The sequence below is a fragment of the Polypterus senegalus genome, chromosome 11 (assembly GCF_016835505.1).
Source record: "Polypterus senegalus isolate Bchr_013 chromosome 11, ASM1683550v1, whole genome shotgun sequence".
Taxonomy (NCBI): Eukaryota; Metazoa; Chordata; class Cladistia; order Polypteriformes; family Polypteridae; genus Polypterus; species Polypterus senegalus.
Genome location: NC_053164.1, coordinates 77,176,300 through 77,198,565, shown reverse-complemented (window position 1 = coordinate 77,198,565; position 22,266 = coordinate 77,176,300). Strand labels below are relative to the sequence as shown.

Here is a 22,266-nt window from a genome sequence, read left to right as displayed (position 1 = left end):
ATTTAACCTCATTTTACAGCATTTGAACAATATACGGGTGGCTGCCCCAAACCTTCATGATGTCTAAGACTCATTCTTGTGACAGTGTGAAAAGAATTACCAAAAATGACATAGTAAATCTGAGTTGATACAGATCCAGGATAACAAATCAGTCATCTTACCTATGTTGGCTCGTGTTAATTATTTGTGGTTTTGAAAACCTGGAAATAGTTCATTCCTGCTTATCACCCAACTGCCATTGGAGATGACCCCACACTTTGCATTGTGGTAGATAATGTGTTTTTTGAATAGCCTTAAGGAGGTTCTGAATGGGACAGAAGCTCTGACCTCAATTGGGTATATTCTCAAAATATGGAAGGTCACCTTTTAGAAACTTCAGAACCCAGTAATGGAGACAGTACCAATTGTCCTTAGTCCTTTGAATCCATTTCTGTAGCTGAGATCTGTGATATTACAAAGCCATTTATGCCAATGTTGCTGAGATTGATGAGATCCAGCCAGAAATGGCAAAAGCACTAGATGTTGTGCCTCTACTGTAGACTGAAAAGATATTGGGTTGATCTCTGTTTTAAAAACTGGGACAAGAAGGTGTGCTCCTATTAATAAAATATAACTCTGCTCAGCCTAGAAAAATCTATACTTTGGAAATGAAACAGGGACTTCCTCTGATAACTGAAACTTAGATCCAAAAGGAAAAATGATGGGCAATGTGAATCTGGTCCTTAACATGGGATAGTTCATTAAGGAAGAAATATCTGATTGGTCCTGTCAACACTGTCTATATGTCCTTTGCTGCTTAGAAAAGGCTTATGCCAATTTTTTCCTTGGTATCTTGAGTAAGATGCTTTAAGTATATGAGACTCAGCGATTACTCTTGTGTGCCATTTAGTCCTTGTATTTGTAAAATTAAAAGAGGGATTCTGTGAAGAGTACATTTTGTCTCCTATTTTGTTGCTAATTTTCATGTACAAGATATCAAGGTGTGGTAAATGGAGTGGAGTATCTAGTTGCCTCTATGTTAGTTTTGTACTTCCAACCATACCACAAAATGATATGCACTGTAACAACTTGAAACTAACAGTGACAAGGTTGTAAAGATAATTTCAACCTCTATGTTCTATGTTCTCTGGAGGTGCCTTTTGGTTTTATTCATCATTGAGGGAAGGGCTGCTTGTGAGGGTCATCAAGAAACCTAACAAGGCGTGACAACAGAGTGTCAGAATTAAGCTTTTGACATACTAATTATCCTGTATCCCCCTTCTCCTCTCTGATCATGACCTCTTGGTAGTGATTTAATGAATATGATTTAGAATACAGGCATAAGACATATAAAATACTAAACAGCAACATACAGCATAAATGCACTGCTTCATACTATACCAATTTTACAACAACAACATGGTTAGAATGCTTAAATTAACAACAGGGAAATTATTTAAAAAATAACGTGTTAGGGGGGTTTGCAGAGAGAGATTTACTGTTTGTGCAAAGACTAAAAACTCTTCCTGTATTAAAATGGATCTTCTTTTGTCCTTTTATTTAAATGAATTTTCTCTGGGTATTCTGGTTCTTGTCATGTGACACATATATATACAGTCATATGAAAATTTTGGGAACCCCTCTTAATTCTTTGGATTTTTGTTTATCATTGCCTGAGCTTTCAAAGTAGCAACTTCCTTTTAATATTTGACATGCCGTATGGAAACAGCAGTATTTCAGCATTGACATTAAGTTTATTGGATTAACAGAAAACATGCAATATGCATCCATAACAAAATTAGACATGGGCAATAGATTTGGGCACCCCAACAGAGATACTGCCTCAATACTTAGTTGAGCCTCCATTTTCAAATATAACAGCCTCTAGACGCCTCCTATAGCCTTTGATGAGTGTCTGGATTCTGGATGGAGGTATTTTTGGCCATTCTTCCATACAAAATCTTTCCAGTTCAGTTAAATTTGATGGCTGCCGAGCATGGACAGCCTGCTTCAAATCATCCCATAGATTGCCGATGGGACTGTGACGGACATTCCAGAACATTGTACTTCTCCTTCTGCATGAATGTCTTTGTAGATTTCGAACTGTGTTTTGGGTCATTGTCTTGTTGGGATATCCAACCCCTGCGTAACTTCAACTTTGTGACTGATGCCTGAACATTATCCTGACGAATTTATTGATATTGGGTTGAATTCATCCGAAACCTCGACTTTAACAAGGGCTCCAGTCCCTGAACTAGCCACACAGCCCCACAGCATGATGGAACCTCCACCAAATTTGACAGTAGGTAGCAGGTGTTTTTCTTGAAATGCGATGTTCTTTGTCTGCCATGCAAAGTGCTTTTTGTTATGACCAAATGCACTTTGTTCCAAAATGAATCTGGCTTGTCTAAATGAGCATTTGCATACAACAAGCGACTCTTCTTTCTCATCACCCTGCCATACAGATGTTCTTTGTGCAAATTGCGCTGAATTATAGAACGATGTACAGATACACCATCTGCAGCAAGATGTTTTTGCAGGTCTTTGAAGGTGATCTGTGAATTGTCTGTAACCATTCTCACAATGCTGCGCATATGCCGCTCCAGTATTTTTCTTGGCCTGTCACACCTGGGTTTAACAGCAACTGTGCTTGTGGCCTTCCATTTCCTGATTACATTCCTAACAGTTGAAACTGACAGTTTAAACTTCTGAGATAGCTTTTTGTAGCGTTCCACTAAACCATGACACTGAACAATCTTTGTTTTCAGATCTTTTGAGAGTTGCTTTGAGGATCCCATGCTGTCACTCTTCACAGGAGAGTCAAAGGGAAGCAAAACTTGCAATTGACCACCTTAAATACCTTTTCTCATGATTGGACACACCTGTCTATGAAGTTCAAGGCTTAACGAGCTAATCCAACCAATTTGGTGTTGCAAATAACCAGTATTGAGCAGTTACATGCATTCAAATCAGCAAAATTACAAGGGGACCCAAATTTCTGCACAGAGAGTTTTTCACATTTGATTTAATTTCATACAACCTAGTACTGCTTCACTAAAAATCTTTGTTCGGAAAACACCCCAGTACTCAGATGTTCCTAGGAAATGAAAGACATACCACTGTTATCTTTTTTTGTTGAAAGTAGAGTCAATTATTACGCAGGCTGAGAGGGGTTCCCAAACTTTTTCATATGACTGTATTTGTTAAGTTAAATGGAATTCGAAATTGGTACGATTTGATTATGAGTATGAGTTAGACTTGTACTAAACTGCTATCACATCTAGGATTGTTTCCTGTCTAGAACCTGATGCTACTAGGATAGACATTGGCACAGTGCAACCCCTTAGTAAAAAATTTGTTTAGTTGGATACATTGTGCCACTGACCTTGAAAATGTAAAAATTAAACACATCTAAAATTCAACATGAAGAAAATATGACCTGTCAATCAGTGAGACACAAAATGTTTTACATGATATTTGTGAAATGGAAGCCTTTTTCCCAGTACTTAAGGAGAGAGCAGTAGCAGTACCTTAATAGAAACCATAATCAAATCAACACTGAACAAGCTAGTATGGGTCAAAAAAACTCCTTTTAGTTTACCAAAGAGAAAATGTTCAGATGGGAATTAAACTATCATTTAAAGGCTGGTAAGGAAGAAACTCAATGGCCACTACTAATCCTAAAAATCAAATCTGAACTATAAAGCTGTAAACTGACATTCAATGAAAATTCAAAATTGACAAGAAGGTTTAAGGAATACTGCTACTTTGTTGCTTGCTAGACAAGACCTATTGCTGTATTTACATTAAATAGTTTTTTAAAATTGAAGTTCTTTAAAATGACTTTCACATGTTGAACAATACGATAAGCACAACTTAAAATACAGACTGTCTGAGAAAACATTTTAAGAATCCCAACAGATTGCAATGACTTCACAGTCAATACTCTATTTTCTTTTGCAATTATGTTTAGTGAAAACACCACTCATGACTCACTATGTGACTTTGGCTCACTTAACGAGTCTATATTCCAACAAAATGAATATTTTCTTAGCATCATTATCCTAGATATGCATATACATTTGAAAGGATAAAATCATTGGGGAACATAAAAATAAGTGAGTATTTATTTCATTTCACATCTAAAAAGTTGAACAGCCCCAGTCTAAGCATGAAAAACGATTGACTGATTAAACTGGTAAAATTCCATTCATCCATGTTTGATTGCACTTAATCCACAACAGGCTTGCAGGGAGCTATGGCCTTTCCAAGCAGCATTAGGTGAAAGGTAATAAACACCAGTCTGTTGCCAGGCACATGCATGAACACACCCACACTAGTTCACTAGTTCATACAGAAACAGTTTTGAAAGCCAAATTTTCCGACCTCTATGTCATTGGTATACAGGAGAAAAAAAAAGCACTCAGAGAAATAATCATGCAGACAAAAAGAGCTTATGCAAACTTCATACAAACAATGATATGGCTGCAATCTGAACCCAGACTCCTAGAGCTATGTGGCAGCAGTGCTACCCACAAGGAAACATTCAAAGCCGATTTTGGTGTTGCTAAGGTGCTGATACCTGAGAAATGTCTTCTACTGATAGTGGTGATGATTTTGGTCTGTCTTCTTTCTTGCTAGACTCCTTTAAAACATCTGAAAGGTAAAAGTACAAAAATAATAAGAACCTTAATTTGCTCACAAACTAACAGTTCTGAAATGTTGCTTTGCAGGGAGCTGGAACACTAAACTAAGCTTATTATTAAAAAAAAGCACAACATGTGCCTATAAAGTGGATCTGATTAGTCTTTTGGGAGAGATTTAAAAAAGGAGCAGCATATTTCTCTTTTTTCAGTATTGGCAGGCTTAAAAAGGAAAAGAAGCAACCCAACAAAAGAAAAAAGAACAAAAAAATTCCCTTGTCAACATGAAAAGAAAGAATAGGTCATATTAGACGCTTGCATATTACAAACTTATCAGTGTCGTGGTATATAGCTCTGCAATTAAACTTATTTATTTACTTTTCTAATTTAGATGGCCATCATAACATCTCCTTAAACCAAAATACATTTAATGGACATTTTATGATGTACTTGATCAAAGGAAATTAATCTTTATTAATACACTGCATTGATTTTTGAAAAGAAGATATTTTTTAACCTATCATGTACAATTGCTACGGACAGAAAAAAGTGTTCAAGTAACTATACCAACTAAACTGCAGTATCTTACATAGTTTAGATAAGCCATATAGGCAAGTAAAGTTTCTGAGGCATAAAGACAACAATAAAAACATACAGTTTAGATTAGTAATGGAACACTAGATATGAAATAATGATTACAGTAATCCCTCGCTATATCGCGCTTCGACTTTCGCAGCTTCACTCTATCGCGGATTTTAAATGTAAGCATATCTATATATATATCACGGATTTTTCACTGGTTCGCGGATTTCTGTGGACAATGGGTCTTTTAATTTATGGTACATGCTTCCTCAGTTTGTTTGCCCAGTTGATTTCATACAAGGGACGCTATTGGCGGATGGCTTAGAAGCTACCCAATTAGAGCATGTATTACATATTAACTAAAACTCCTCAATGCTATAAGATATGCTTCCCGCGCGGTGCTTGATTGTTTGCTTGTCTCTGTCTCTCTCACCCTCTCTGACATTCTCTGCGCCTGACAGGGGGTGTGAGCAGAGGGGCTGTTTGCACAGAGGCTGTTTGCCTAGACGATACGGACGCTCCTCTAAGAAATGCCGCTTTATCGCGGTGCTTCCGCATACTTAAAAGCACACGTATTGATTTTTTGATTGTTTGCTTTAATCTCGCGCTTTCTCTCTCTCTGACAGTTCTCTGCGCCTGACGGAGGGGGTGTGAGCAGAGGGGCTGTTTGCTTAGAAGATACTGACGCTCCTCTAAAAAATGCCGCTTTATTGTGGTGCCTCGGCAAACTTAAAAGCACACGTATTGATTTTTTGATTGTTTGCTTTTCTTTGCGAGCGCTCTCTCTCTCTGAAATTATCTGCTCCTGATGCAGACACTCCTTTGAAGAGAAGATATGTTTCCATTCTTTTAATTGTGAGAAAGAATTGTCATCTCTGTCTTGTCATGGAGGACAGTTTAAACTTTTGACTAAAGGGTGTTATTTCATGTCTAGAGGGCTTTAATAATGTTAACAGTGTGGGAGTTTATAAGGGCTTAAAATATATAAAAATAACCATACAAACATATGGTTTCTACTTTGCGGATTTTTATCTATCGCGGGGGTTCTGGAACGCAACCCCCGCGATCGAGGAGGGATTGCTGTAATTATATCTATTGTCACACACGATGGTTTAGGAGACAACTAAAGGGCTTGAACACATGTAATTCCACGCCAGGCCAGGGGGTGGCAAAGTGCATTAATTCTCTTTCTCAATCTCTTACAGACCATTCTAGGGAAATCCCGCCCGGCTCTGGGGCAGCCAACAACGTCACTTCTGGTTCCGGTCACGATGACATCACTTCCCTTACTGGTCTTTAAAGCCGCCATCTTGTCTTTACTTTATCAGTTCTATTTTGGACTCAGTCATGTGAACATGTCTGTGCTATTGCATCAGTTTTGCAGCCAGGAAAAATGATATGGGTGGCTGCCCCAGACCTTCGCAATGTCTTTTGGTCATTCTTGTTACATTAGATATTGCTTTTCTGACCTACTCAAAGTGCTTTACATTGACAGTGGGGAACCATTTCATCCACCGCTAATGTGTATCATCCAACTAAGATGATGTAACAGCAGCCATTTATGCACCAGTACTCTTACCACCACAGAGATGGCCAAACCCACAGCTCTTCCAGCTACAACTCAAGCTTTTCCTAGATCAGGGGTTGCCATGTCCATTCCTGGAGGACCACTGTGGCTGCAGGTTTTCATTTTAACCCTTTTTTTAAAGAATGCCCTGTTTGTGCTGCTAATTAACTTCTTGTGAATTCATTTTAATTGAATTACTTTTTCAAGATTAGTTCTGTATTTCTTCCTCATTCCCCTGAATTGCTTAATTTCTTTCCTTAAATGGCATCCAAACAGAAATGAAATGTGAAGTGTGGTAGCCAACAGAAGACCAACTAAGTCAGGGCCTCAAACTCCAACCAATTTCACTCCAACCAGTTGCTTAATTAGGTGCCAAGTCTTGTCGTCAATTAAACTTGTTCTTTAATTCCATGGCTTGTTGCTGCTGTCGTGGTAATTAGCAGACATTTCTGAAATTGTTGATTTTCTTTTTCTAAGAACACTGGGGACCTGAGCAGATGAACATTCCTTCATCTTTCTTTATTTTCAGATATTGTATGATGGACACCAGTTGTTTTGGCTCCTTTTATATCTCTTAATTGTTTGGCTGCTAATGAAGGAAAAAGAAACAATTAAGGGGTATGAGTCTTCAAGAGAAACTCAGTTACAATTAGTTTAAGAGAAGTTGATTAGCAACAGGTCACTCATTAAGAAAAAGGTTAGAATGAAAACCTGCAGCCACTGTGGTCCTCCGGGACCGGTGTTGGCAACCCCAGTCCTAGATGGTCTCCCATCAAATTATTGGCCAGGCCCAAACATGGTCAGCTTCAGTTAGCTAACCTGTTCTGAAGTCCAGGTGTTGATAAGAAGATGACTTTTTGCCAAGAATGATGGACACACTCAGGCACCTATGAGCAACAAATCTGCATAAAGTATATCGCACCTGTAAAAGCAGCACAAATCAAAAGCATGCATTTGTCTGTGTGCTTCTATAGATAATCATGAACATGTCCAACCCTGTTTTTCTGTGCTAGCGACACAGCATGACAAGAGGGTAAAGTGAATGCCTTGTTTCACGAAGAGTATTCTATAATGTGGAAGACAGCTTTAACACATATTAACCAAGTGCCATAGGTACAGTGACACCCTTAAAAGCTGCAGAACACAGCAAAGCTATCATCGAAAGCAATCTGAGGAAGATAAAAAAAACGCATCATCTATATAGGCAAGGACAAAGAAGCAAGGGTCAAGATAACAGATAACAGATGGAGCTCACTACAACCTTAGAATACACTGAAATCAGGATCAAAGGCTGAGACAATCCACAGAATATCATATTGAAAGCTTAGATATCTGTGATATGATAAATTATAATTTCAGAAAAATAGCAATAGAATAATTATTGTAAAATGCTTTTTCATATTTGTTATTATGTAACAGGTTCAGTATCAAGTCAAGGTGTGGCTTTTACCACCTTCTTTGAATTCCAAACATACTTTAAGTAAAAAAGAGTTTTTTATCACATGGTGGCCTACACCCTCTCTATTTCTCCCTCCCTCTTTCTCTCACAAAGTGATGCATTAGAAACAAAAGTGAGGTTACTAACAGTCTGGTGACTGTGACATCAGGCAAAAGACTCAGACAAATACAAAATACCCACCTCCATTAAAAAGCTTTTAGAAGCCAGAGACAAATAAAATCTGGATTAAGAATAAACAGCATAGACAGACAGCTAGGTATTAGTTGGATACTTGAAGACATTTGCTTTACAAATTATATACAAGATTAGGACCTATGCGGAAATGGGGTTGAGCTTAGATTTGTTCAGCTGGTCCAGATATTACTATCTGTACATGACAACCACACTGTTAGTATGTTCTCCTGATTCTACTTTATATTTTCTTTTTCCTAATAGTAAATACCTGAAAGATGGCACTTTTGTTTAAGAAGCATGACCTTATGTTCCCATGGAATGTCCCACACCTCAAAAAGACAGATTTCTTTCTGCAAGAAAAAAACACAGAGGTCAATTGCAGCAGGTGTGATCTTTACTCCACATTTCCCCAGCTTCCTGTAATTTGTGCACTATACTAAACATGTTCTGAACAAAAATAACTATAAATAAGCTGATATGCTCCAACACACTCAGAATCATTCTATTAAAGATTGGGAGAATCATATTCTCATGACCAGGGAACTTGTGACTAAGCAGACAGGATCATATCATGAGACCTGCTTGACGCCAAAAGGCTGACTGGGCTTACAGCTACAGTATATAGCCAAGCTTTGTTGTTTATGTTTGAATTCTTCTTTAAACTGTACACACTGAGTATCTGATTACTGAACACATCTACAGCAAACAACTAATAAAGAATATGAAATTAATATGGCACAATTAAACTTTTAGTTCTAATGTTAAAATTACTTTTTTTATTTCATTCATATTTGCTTACCTTTAAATCTTTGGCATCTGTGGGAAAGCTGCAAGAATCCAGGTCTAAAGCGTCTGACTTTTTGCATAACGTATCACTCAATTCCAGGACAAGAGTGTACTTCTGGCCTTCAACAACCTGTAAAGCAAGGTTACACGTGCTTCAACAATCACAAAATCAAAAACGCCTTTCCCCACAGGAGTCAACCTAAAAACATTTGGATTAATATGAATGTAAGCATGTTACCTATACTATAATAATAAAACTGCAATAAATAAAGCAAACCTGTTTTTTATTATAAGTCTAAAATCTGTTAAGTCAGCTTCTACTTACATAGAATGTATGTACTGCACAAAACAAATCCAAACAATTCAAGCCAGTCTAAAAATACTGCATTGATCAATGGTGCTTCCAGTACAGGCTGAATATCTGATTAATGCTTATGCATCACCATCAGCATTTTGCCTTTTAAGTAATTAATCCTATTTTGTTGCTATAATTGAGACTTTCTTGTCTATGTATCTGAAGGTGATCCTTTGGAGTCATCAATATTTAGATATGGTTAGGTTATTTTAACTGAACTTTACATTGGAATGATTTTTATGTTTAAAAATGTATGTGGGCTTATATATTCACTTTACAGTCATTATATTACAGTTTTGAGCTTGTGTAAGCATTCTAAGCCTGTATTCTGCTACCCATCCTGACAGTAAAATGACTGGCTAGATTTGAAGAGTCACCAAAAATAATGGTACTCCAATTTTCATCTAACATCCTAATTGAGTTTAGGCTTGCAATGAGTTGACACCCTAAGGCAGACTTGCTTTCTGCTTTGATACTGGCTAGGCTGAAAACCCCTCAATCCTGAGTTGGATTATTTGGGTATGAAAATGGTGGATGGATATTTTTCCACTGACACTCTCTTCTTACTTTAATACTTCATGTTCAGGCACAAGAAGAGCCAATTTTATAAAGGAAAAGGTTTCATACTTACAAAGTGAGGTTTCAATTTCTGTGTACATAAAGTTTTTGTGATCATCATTGTGCTCTTTTGACACATTTTTTTAACCACGTTATACACTCACTGGCCACTTTATTAGGTACACGTTGCAGGTAGGGGATGGATTCCCTTTTGCCTTCAGAATGCTGTAATTCTTTGTGGCATAGATTTAACAAAGTGCTGGAAACATTTCTCAGGGATTTTGGTCCATATTGACATGATAGCATCATGCAGTTGCTGCGGATTTGTCAGCTGCACATCCATGGTGTAAATCTCCCGTTCCATCACATCGCAAAGGTGTTCTACTGGCTAGATTCCCATGACTGTGAAGGCCACTTGAGAATAGTGAATTTATTGTCATGTTCAAGAAACCAGTTTGAGATGATTTGAACTTTCTGACATGGTGTGTTATCCTGTTGGAAGTAGCCGTTAGAAGATATGTACACTACTGTCATAAATGGATAGACATGGTCAACAACAATACTTACGTAGGCTGTGGCATTTAAAGAATGCTCAACTGGTACTTAAGGGAACAAAGTGTGCCAAGAAAATATCCCCCACACAACTACACTTCAACCACCAGCCTGAACCATTGATACGAGACAGAATAGATTCATGCTTTCATGCTGTTGACGCCAAATTCTGACCCTACCATCCGAATGTCACAGAATAAATTGAGACGACTCACACCAGGCAACGTTTTGTCAATATTCTAATGTCCAGTTTTGGTGAGCTCATGTGAACTATAGCCTGAGTTGCTTGTTCTTAGCTGACATGCGTGGCACCTGGTGTGGTCTCCTGCTGCTGTATTATATCTGCTTCAAAGTTTGACATGTTATGTGTTCAGAGATACTCTTTTGTATACCTCAGTTGTAACGAGTGATTATTTGAGTTACTGTTGCCTTTCTATGCTTACTGGACATTTTCCCTTTTTCAAACCATCCTCTGTAAACTCTAGAGATGGTTGTGCGTGAGAATCCCAGTAGATCAGCAGTTTCTGAAATACTCAGACCAGTCCATATGGCACAAATGACCATGCCACGTTCAAAGTAACTTAAATCACCTTTCTTGCCCATTCTGATGCTCAGTTTGAACTTCAGCAGCTCGTCTTGACAATGTCTACATGCCTAAAAGCATTGAGTTGATGCCATGTGATTAGCTGATTCCATATTTTTGTTAACAAGCAGTTGAACAGGTGTACCTAATAAAGTGTCCAGTCAGTGTATATGAATATATTTACATACACTATATACACTTTAACTGAATCTAAACTCTTTCAAACAGACCAATACATTAGTCTGTACCTAATTTCAAATACATAGTTTCTTCCAAACACAATATAGTTCAGAAAATGTCCAAACGGTAATCTGTTTTATGTTATGCCTTTCTCAACCTTTAAGTATTTGCGACCTAACTTTTCATAACAGTTTTAATCGCGCCCCCCTAACATTTTTTTGAGACCCTAATAAAATTTATTCCTATATTTTTTGCTGCCGATACACCGCTACATGTTTTATTATACCTACTTAACTTTTATCGACATTTATCTAACTCTATATTTATTTTTCTAGTATAAGAATGTAGTTTAAGTTAATTTGTTTTGGTTTCAATAGATGTATTTTTCATATTTTCAATTCTTTTCTTTTTTTTTACATCTTTGTGCCCCCTTTTTTGTTACTTTAGGGGGGCGCACCCCACAGGTTGAGAACCACCATGTCAGGATATAAATCATTGAATAATAATAAACAGATTAAAATCAGTGTCTCCAACAGTTACACTCACCTGAAACTGAGTGTGAGGAAAATTAAAGACAATGAAATTCAAATGTTGATATTTTGTGTTTTTTTTTTCTGTAACCCATCTGTTCACCTCAAATCCAAATGGCTGATTGTGTATCCACAAAAAAATGACATTATTATTTAAATGTGGCAATACTCTGGGAAGGCACAGTATATCAAAAATTACTTATCTGTTAACTAATTCTGCAGCATAAAATGTTGTAAACTGGTAAAATATGTGCAGATTAGGTTTTTTAAGGATTTACATCATACATGTCATCTTGAATTAAAGACAGAAAATGAAGTAAAATCTGACAAAAATAAAAATGCTAATAATAATAAATTGTACTCTTTTCAACCAAACGTATGGAAATGTCCTGGTCGTTTGTTTGATGAATCCAAATAGACCTGATGTGTGCAAGTGAGGGTGTGCTGTTCTGTATGTCCAAAAACAGATTAGTGTCTCATTCAACTTCAACTTTTGCCATATGTTCATAACTGCCATAAAAGGAACCACTCCCTGTAACACTGCACTAGATAAGCAAGTTCATAAAATAGTATGGTCAATGGATGAATGGATGTAAAGCATAAAATAATAATATGCTGGTTTGGAAGCCTAATTACTCTGAATCCAGCCTAGACTGAACACTCATTTCTACAAATATATTCTTACACTCCAATGTCTTACATACTGTGAATTTCCCCTTGGGATTAATAAAGTATCTATCTATCTATCTATCTATCTATCTATCTATCTATCTATCTATCTATCTATCTATCTATCTATCTATCTATCTATCTATCTATCTATCTATCTATCTATCTATCTATCTATCTATCTATCTATCTATCTATCTATCTATCTATCTATCTATCTTTGCAATACTGCATCCCCTTTAGGACTAGCACTAGAACTCTAGAACAATCAGAACAAGCATGGCAATATACAACATGATGATACAACAGAAAAGTCTTCAAAGTTGTCTTTAATTGGACTCAACAGATGTTCTGATTCTGTGATTAGTACACCTTTATTTCATGTACAAGCAGCACAACAACTACAAGAAGACAACCTGCACCTAACATTCCTGTTTGCCTGCATTATTGTGAAATGATTGAAATTGACTACAAGCTTACATTTGAACTTAATAGTCTTAGCATGACTGCATTTACATGTGCAAAAAGCCTAAGGACAGATTCACCAACAAATGCCAGTATTTACAATAAGACATTCTGCAAATGGAGCATAAGCCTACACATTAATATTTAAACCTACTTCTTTCATTTCAGAGTTTGGGGGTGATGAAATCTATCTTGACAGTTATGGGCATTAAGAAGGAAATAACCAGGGCCGAAAACCTAAACACTGGCATAGTCACACAACCTTAGTTTAGAAACTCATGGCCGCAACATCTTTTCTGACTGTGGGAGAAGACCTTGGCTCTTGGAGAAAGGCCATATAAGTATAACAGAGCACATGTAAATTGCTTCGTAAAGGTTTTAAAACAAACTATAGGCAATTTAAAGTCACCAGTGTACTATTAGCTAAAGAAAATGGTGTAATATTCTACTTCACCTTAAAGGATCAACCTCTTTGAAACAAGAGAATACAAAGTGTTTATTCAATTTGTTCAGCTGCTCACTTGGGACCCACTGTCTTTTACCACCTGTATGACAACGAGTGAAATTAAAATAAACAATGACTGTTTGAAATATGAAAAACTTTAAGCAATACTTTACCTGTTGAATAAAGGTACCTATTAATATCTTCCTCTAGGTCATTCTGTAAGACTTTAGTGAAGATTATTCCTGAAACCATCTGGCACATATGGCCTAGTCCAATGTGTCTTAAATGCCTGAACTAGACGAAATACTCACTAATACCTTGAGCTTTGCTGATATATACAACGAATAACAACACGTTGCTGCTGAACCGACTTTCTTTAAAAATGTAATCAATTTTCATCCATCCACTTTCTAAATTGGCTTTCTCTTTTACAGAATACACTTTCTTTTGGCCAATCTAGAATCACTTGCTACACATAAAACATTTATTACTGAATGATTAACTGTTAGTAAATGTTCACTAATACATTTTAATATATACTGCTAAAAATCATCAACTATCTTATTCTAAAGCACTTTTATTTGGAAAAGCATTGATAAGAAGGAGCCCTATGCCAAACTTGTCAATTTCTATTTACCCATGTGCCCTAAATAATGTCAAGATTAAAAGATACTGAACTTTCAGCTAATTATTTTATCCCTGCTACCTATTATATTACTAATAACATATTCATTAATTTGTTAATCAGTCTAAACTAATGATGGGTCGTTGAGTGATGTGAACCGATTGAGCTAATCTAACAGCACAGCATAGACCAACCGTAGACGGGACGCCAGTCTATAAGCACACATCTACATGACGTTAATTGACAGTCGCCAGTTCGAATGTTGTGCCCGCATGACGGGTGATCCAGTGACCCGTTTAAAAAGTAACACCAGATGTGTCTCATTGAAAAAAACAGTAAGTATGAAACCAGTTCTGTGTAATTTGTAACATTCACTACTAAGTAGTGTGTCTTTAATTAGCTGGATACACCGAACTGGAAATGCAATAAAACAAAATCAGTGGCCCAAAAATATTAGCTTTTACTAACTGTTTTGCAAGATGCGTCGATATTTTCAAGAGACGCATCAATAAATCAGCTCCAAAGGCAATACGATCTAAATGATAGGCTACTGTTTGAAAGACCACTTAACGTGTAAGAGTATCAGTCCGTATTATGTTTACGTAGTTCCGAAAAACGGAAAACTGTACTGTACGTGCCCCAGTATGATACATATCCAGACCTGATCACTGTTGGGCCCATTGCAAAGTACCTGCTTGGTTGCGGACACGATCCTGCTGATTCGCCTCACATATAAGCCATTGGAACGCATGTTGTAGCGTTTCTCCACGAAACGTGCCGCTGACATCACGCCTGGGTCCGAACTCGGCTCTGGTACCAACAGCGCATTCCCTGTTTCATTCACCGATCCTAACGCCCCTAGCAGCAGTGAGAAAAGGAACAGAAGGTGCAGTTTGTTATTGGGATTTCTCCATTTCTGCGATACTTGACTCACGGCCATTGCTTCGCTGCTTTTATTCCTCAAATGTTTTCGCCTGCTTGCTCACTGAAGCCTCCTGTCAAAACAGCATCCCAAAATCCTCTGCGCAACCCTCGCGGGCATTCTTCGTACTGTCACCTGACAACTGGCCACTTGCAGACAAAGTTGTCGTTTTGCTGGAGTATTCGCGTTGTGTAACGGACTGATGGTAGCTGAATTTTCTGGTCAGCCTCCTAATTGTTCTTTCAATAGTAAACCGTTATGTATAACAGCATGGGGGTTGAGGAGGGTAGGCGGTCATTGCCCTAAGTGCATTGTTTTGCCACAGTTGAAAATATGTGGATGTTGTATATAGACTAGGTTAGGGTTGCCTGACGTTTTGCTCTCCAGCTGCGCAGCTGTGCAGTTCTGTATCAGCATTGCAACATACAGTGTCAACAAAGTGTGTGTTACTACTTTTCACGGTCCACTTTTTTCTAACTGCCTGTATTAAATAATAATAATATTTCTCTGTTGTCTGTATTAAATAAATATTTTCAAATTATTTCACTTTTGCAAAGTTTTTTTTTAGTTTGTATTAAATAATTTTCAAATGATTTTACTTTTGTTTTCCTCATAACTCATTAAAATCCTTGCTTTATGTTTTTAACCTTTGTCTCCACTTTAATATAATATATTGGTCTAGGTGAGTAGGGGGCATAAATTTGTATATATAGTAATATAGTGAGAGATTTTAAGAGTGTCCCGTATTTCTAATTTTCTAATCTGGCAACCCTAGACTGGGTTGAAGTTAGCTACTTATTCGCTGCTCCTTTTTCGGTCGGCTCCATATTCCCAGCTACTTACTTGCTTCAAGCCAGATACTTATTCACAGATTTGTGCCAACAAGTTAATTTTTTATCGTTAACAGCAAGATAGATCACTTTGATAATTACAGCACGTTTCCATGGCTCAACTAGTCTGGCAAAGCTGTCAAACTTCATTGTCTAATGAATGGGACTGTGATGTTTAAGGGGTACTATACGGTATTAAATAGCGCTGGGCCACCGAAATGTTAATACTTGCAGCTGGGTTTTGCCTGGCCTAATGCAGCTAACTGGGTCAAATGGACTAGCAATGCTGGCATACTCCTATATCCTATGAATTTACTGTGATGTTTAAAGAACACTGTAAAGGGTTAAATGCAATTGGGTCACCTTAATATTTACAGTTTCAAGGAAAGACAGACTCCTTTGTTAAAATGTAGTTACATTTTGTCCTGCCCAATGTCAGTAAATGGATCAAATGGGCTGGAACGTTGGCACACTCCCACATCTAATGAATGGGATATACTGTTCTGTGTGAAGGGCACTTTCAAGGGTTAAATGGCATCGGTCCACCCCCTTTTTTCACAGTTTAGAGAAAAGACAGATCCCTTTGTTAAGTTACATTGGAACTGTGCCCAGCCCAATGCAGGTAACTGTATCAAATGGACTGGTAAATTTGGCACATTCCCCTATCAAATGAATGAGATTCACTGCAGTGTTTGAAGGACACTGTAATGGGTTAAATGGCATTGGGCCCGCTTTGAAAATAGCTTAATTGTAAGTTGCTTTGTAAAACTGTGAGAATGAAGACTATTTTGTTTCTGTTACTGATTTATGTCCATCCTGCATCCATCCATTTGTTTACTAAATCTGCAGGGTTGTGTAGAATCCAAACTTTCATTACCAACAAAAGGTGTAAGCGGGATCCAGCCCAGTTATCTGCAAAAGAGAAGCACATATGCCCTCAGTTCCTCATACGAAGCTAAATTAGAGAAGCCATCTACACTAACACACCAATCTTTGGGAGGTGTGAAAAAAACACACCAATTTAAGTGCCATGTAGAGAGTGACACAGCATATTATTAGGGGTTTTGCACTGAAATTTCTCATAGTGTGGTAACATTAAGTGTTATGTCATATAATTTTGTCAAATATTTTGAACAGTAACTGTCAAAATGAAATATTATTGCTGCATGAAATCTGACTTAAATACACTTCTCGAAGAAATTGAGGGAACAGTTAACTCACACATTGCATCGCGATGAGCAAACTATTCAAGTGAAAAATCTTTACTGAATAATACTGTGTAATTTGCTGCGAACAAAATAATGTAACAATGGTCAATGGAAACCAAAATCAACAACCCATTGGGTGCTGGATTTAACCTCACAATGAAAACCACAGTCAAAAATTGAAATCACAGACTCATCCAACTTGTATGAATTTCATCACGAAAACTCATAATGATGGTGCAGTAGTATATATAAGCCCCCATGTGCCTGTATGCACTCCCAACAACATCTGGGCATGCTCCCGATGAGATGACAGATGGTGTCCTGAGGGTCTCTTCCCAGACCTAAATCTGGGCATTAGTGAACTTCTGGACAGCCTGTGGTGCTATTTGGTGATGTTGAATACACTGATACATAATGTCCCAGAGGTTCTCAGTTGGATTCAGGTCTAGGGAATGTTTGGGTCAGTCAATGACATCAATGCCTTTGTCATCCAGAAACTGCCTACAGATTCTGGCCACTTGAGGCCTGGCATTGTCTTGCACCAGGAGGAACTCAGGTCCTACTGCACCAGCGTAGGGTCTGACAGTTCCGATGAGAATTTCAACCCAGTACCTAACAGATGTTAGGGTACTGTAGCCTAGCATGTGGAGGTCTGTGTGATCCTCCAAGGTATGTCTCCCCAAACCATTAATGACCCACCACCAAACCAGTCATGCTGGATGATGTTACAGGTTGTATAATGTTTACCACAGCATCTCCTAACTTTAACGTCAGTTACATTCGGTCATTGTGAACTTGCTGTCATCTGTGAAGAGAACAGGGCACCAGTGGTGGAGATACCAATTGTGTATTCTCTGGCCAATGACAATTGAAATGCTTGGTGATGGGCTGTGAGCACAGGTCCCACTAGAAGATATTGAGCCCTCATGCCCCCCTCATGGAGTATATTTCTAACAGTTTGGTGAGGAACATGCACACCAGTAACCAGCAGGAGGTCATTTTGTAGGGCTCTGGCAGTTCTTCTCCTATTTCCCCTCCTCGGGCAAAGGAGAAGATACTGGTCCTTTACCTGGGTTGATACCTTTCTATGGCCCTGTCCAGGTCTCCTTGTGTAATGGTCTGTCTCCTGGTATCTCCTCCATGCTCTTGAGACTATGCTGGGAGACACAGCAAACATTCTTGTGACAGCACTTACGGATGTGCCATCCTGGAGGAGCAGGACTACCTGTGCAACCTGAATCGGCTGCAGGTTCCTCCTCGTGCTACCAATAGTGACAAAGGCACTAACAAAATGTAAAACTGGAGAAGAATCAGTCAGGAAGGATGAGAAGAGAACAGAAGAGAACAGGAAGAGAACAATTTCCTGTGGCAACCACCTGCAAAACCATTCCTTTTTTGGTGGGAGTCTTGCTTTTGCCTCTCCACTGCACCTGTTGTCACCGCCACATTTCAACTTTGTGACAACTGATTGCTTTATAATTGTGCCAGCTGCACAGCTTATTATTTATTAAAATGTGAATGTTGCAGCCTTAGTGGTCCACGCCACATTATTTATAGTATTGACTCTGGTCCCCTGTAACTCTCATAGGAAAAAAAATACTAGAATGGATGGATGGATGGAGAGATGGATAGCTTAATAGATATTGTAGCTGGGTGGTTATGTTAAAAGAGAAAGCTGTAGGTTTGGTTAGATTGAGTTTTATAAAATGTTAAGATAACTAGTGGCATTTAGGCACTCTCCCATGTATAGTTTCATGTTTTTATTATTCATTTATTCTGACTCATGGTTGTATTTTATAGTTCATTTTTTTAGTTTATGAGCATTTATTGATTAAATACATAAAGGCATTGATTTTCTGAACCACAGGCAATTGTTAATATGGAAAATATTCTGCTATACTTTGTAAGGCACTTAGTTTATGAAAGTGTGCTCTGTGAAGGAGATATTTAAAATTAAGTGTGACAGATTTTTGTGGGGTGGCTTTGTGATGCTATGATTAATGTTGTTGCTATGAAGCTTGTGAAGCTTTGGGTCAAATTCCAGTTGAGGTGAGATCAAAACAGAGTTTGCAGGTTTTCACATTTTTCACATAGGCCACTTTCCAAGCACAATGGTTACTAGCCCACATGCACACACAAAACCAGGATAAGGTGAGTAACCTGGTTAAGGAAGAAACCTGATTTCTTGAAAACCTTCATTTACATGCACAAATACAATTCTAGAGTTCTCCTTTGGCAAAATGCTTGGACGTCATTAAACTGCTCAAAAATGAATTAAACATCTTCATGATCTGCCATAAATCCAAAAACAAGCATGAAGCCTAACCTCACTTGTGTGAATCCTTTTGTCAGACACAGTTCCTGTGCTCTCAGCTCTTAGTTGTGTGAATGCTTTTGGCAGACATACAAACTGCACTCTCAGCTCTTATAAATTTTATAAAGACAATAATTTTATACATTCTAGATGACACATCAACAACTAAGTGAAGAAGAAAGAGCATTGACAAACATTCAAAAAAGTCAGTTTATTTATAAGAGAGAAAGAAACGACATTCACTCATGGGCATTTATACGTTGCGTTGTCACGATGTAGGTCCAAACACAGAATCAAAATTCAATGCGATCTTGAAGAAAAGTTAATTCCAAATATTGTTTGAACTAAAGTTTTAAAGTAAAAGTGAAAATAATGCATATGCAACAAATTCCATGAAAATAACAATCTCTTAAAATTGTATATCCAGTTAGCCAAACCATGGGGTGGGCAAGCAAAGTGAGCAGGGGGCAGAGCTCCCTAGTTTACATGTAATTAATAATACAGTATTTGTAAAATTAATTATACATTTACAGTATAGATAATTAATTAAATACTGTATGAATTAAAAACAATAATATTAATTATATATTTGCATGCATACATATTAATATATATACAAATAATGTACAAATTATTAAATTATATATTTGTGATGTGATCAGAGAGGACCCATCTCTGGACATCCTATATGCACTAGACTCTAAATGAATCAAATGAATCAAAAGAATTGATTCACTTAAATGGGTGTTTTGAAAGAAATGAAGCAATACATTGAATTAAAATGCCAATCACTAGCAAAATGAGTGCAGTGGACATGCATAGACCGCAAAATCCTTATTTGTAACCTGGTTCAGGGTTTACATGGCCAAATGACTGGTGAAATGTATGGGTGCTAAACAGGTTTCTCAGAGACCAATTACCAGGTTCCTCTAAACAGAATAAGTCATTTTAGAAAAAAGGTATCTGTGAATAAATAACTGGGTTATTAAAACACATGTAAGCACACTGGGAGTGAGATGTGAATGAATGTACTCTTAGATGGGCTGCTGCCACCAATGATTGATTTCTTGTCTGTGCACAATGCTACCAAGCTCTGTTACCCTAAGATCTTGTATTAGAATTACTAGGTTCAAAAGTTACAAAAGTAGTTAGATGAATTGTTGCTTTAATTGCCATTGTACTTAAAAATTTTAAATGGACAACTTTGTTGATGAACAATAGAAAATAAGGTGAAGCTTGTGTGATAGTTTGAAAAGCACAGACTAGCATCAGCTCTAGGATTGGCACTGGAATAGAACCCAGCTTCTTATTTGGGGAGGCATCTCTATCTCCCATATTCATGAAAAGGTCTGGAAGATTATTGAGTTACTCAAAATTTGTAAATATATAACATGCAGTTGGAATTTGTAGCAGTAGAATAGAGTGTCACCTCATTCTGACTTTAGTTAACAAATGGAAAATTTTTAACTATTGTTTGTGCCTGTGCACTGAGGGGCTGTTCAGAATATTAAGCTTTCTTAGGAATAATGGGTTCAGTATTTCTTCTTTGTTGGGCCTTAGGCACTTTGGGCATATCTTGTGGTACAGTGCCTATAAAAATATTTACTCCTTGGAAGTTTTCACTTTTTTATTTCACAACATTGAATAGCAGTGGATTTAATTTTGACAGTGATTACAAGAAAAATGGTCTTTAATATCAAAGTGAAAGCAGATCTCTGTAAAGTAAACACAAACAAATTGATCACATAAGTATTCACCCTCTTCAAGTTAGCAATTGCAGCCTTATGTCTGTGTGGGTAGGTCTGGTATGCTGTGCGGATCACTGGGTTGCTTTGCTTGTAAATTGATGGTAATTAGTATCGACTTTAGCACAGGCCAAAACATACAGTGAGGACATGGAAAAAAATTTCATTTTTAGTGCTAACAATACAGATGTGGTTTCACTGACTTCTGTTTGTTTCTGAAGTCTTAATATACATACTGTATAAAGTGTTAATGTACATACTGTATATTTGAAGCCTATTTTAAGCCTAGTAACAGAAAATAAATGTAAGCGTCATGTAACCCTCTTCTTTAGGTTTTTCTGGAGATGGTTTTTCAAATCTCAAGTAAACAAATTAACAATTAAGTCTAACTTAAAAAACTGAGGCTCTGAAAGGGTATAGAAACTTTAGAAGAATATAAATTTTTATAGTATTAATTTCCCTAGTGTGGACAGTAGAGAGCGCTGCTGCACCCCAAACCTCAGACACCACCACACAAGCACAAGCCCTAGGATCAAAATAAGTGATTTATGTACACAAATTCCTCACAGTGGTCTTTAAATGCACATACAATACTTCTCTTCATCTTTTCCTCTATTCCACGCCTCCAGGTGAGTGTTGTCCTCCTAAAAGTGGCAGGGTAGTTTCTTTTATCTTGGACCCAGGAGTACTTCCAGTGCCAGGGCATAGCCCGATGGAAGCACTTCTGGGTTGGTTGACGTCCCGAAGACCATGGAGCATAGCCCGAGATAGCACCTCCTGGTGGCACCCAGGGACCCACCACAGGCCTGCAGTATAGCAGTGCAACCCCCAACATACCCTGCTGTTGTCCATGGGTGTACCTGTCCCCAGGGATGCTGCTATCTACCAGTTTGGGGGTAGTATGAAATAATTCTGCTTCCCCTGTCCTTCCTTTAAGCTGGCCTCCCGAACTGGTAATGTTCCTCCGTTGATTCTGCTGGGATGCACCATACCCATTCCTTATATGGCATCATATGCGCCAAGCTCTGTGTAGACAGAAGACACCCAGCCTCTTTTCAGGTCCGTTTTCTTCCATTGCCTCCTAGACAAGCACAG

At 37.7% G+C, this 22,266-nt stretch overlaps 1 protein-coding gene across 1 annotated transcript in view; it reads right to left on the bottom strand.

Moving 5' to 3' along the window:
- The window catches only part of ctsf (cathepsin F), a 34,155-nt gene extending 18,774 nt beyond the window's left edge, over positions 1-15,381 (bottom strand). The window contains exons 1-4 of the mRNA XM_039769072.1: positions 14,844-15,381; positions 9,204-9,320; positions 8,673-8,754; positions 4,562-4,635 (exon numbers count right to left, since the gene is read on the bottom strand). Of these exons, the coding sequence (XP_039625006.1) occupies positions 4,562-4,635; positions 8,673-8,754; positions 9,204-9,320; positions 14,844-15,092 (522 nt within the window). The 5' untranslated portion in view covers positions 15,093-15,381. The remainder of the gene's footprint in view (positions 1-4,561; positions 4,636-8,672; positions 8,755-9,203; positions 9,321-14,843) is intronic.
- Between the last annotated feature and the right edge of the window lie 6,885 nt (positions 15,382-22,266).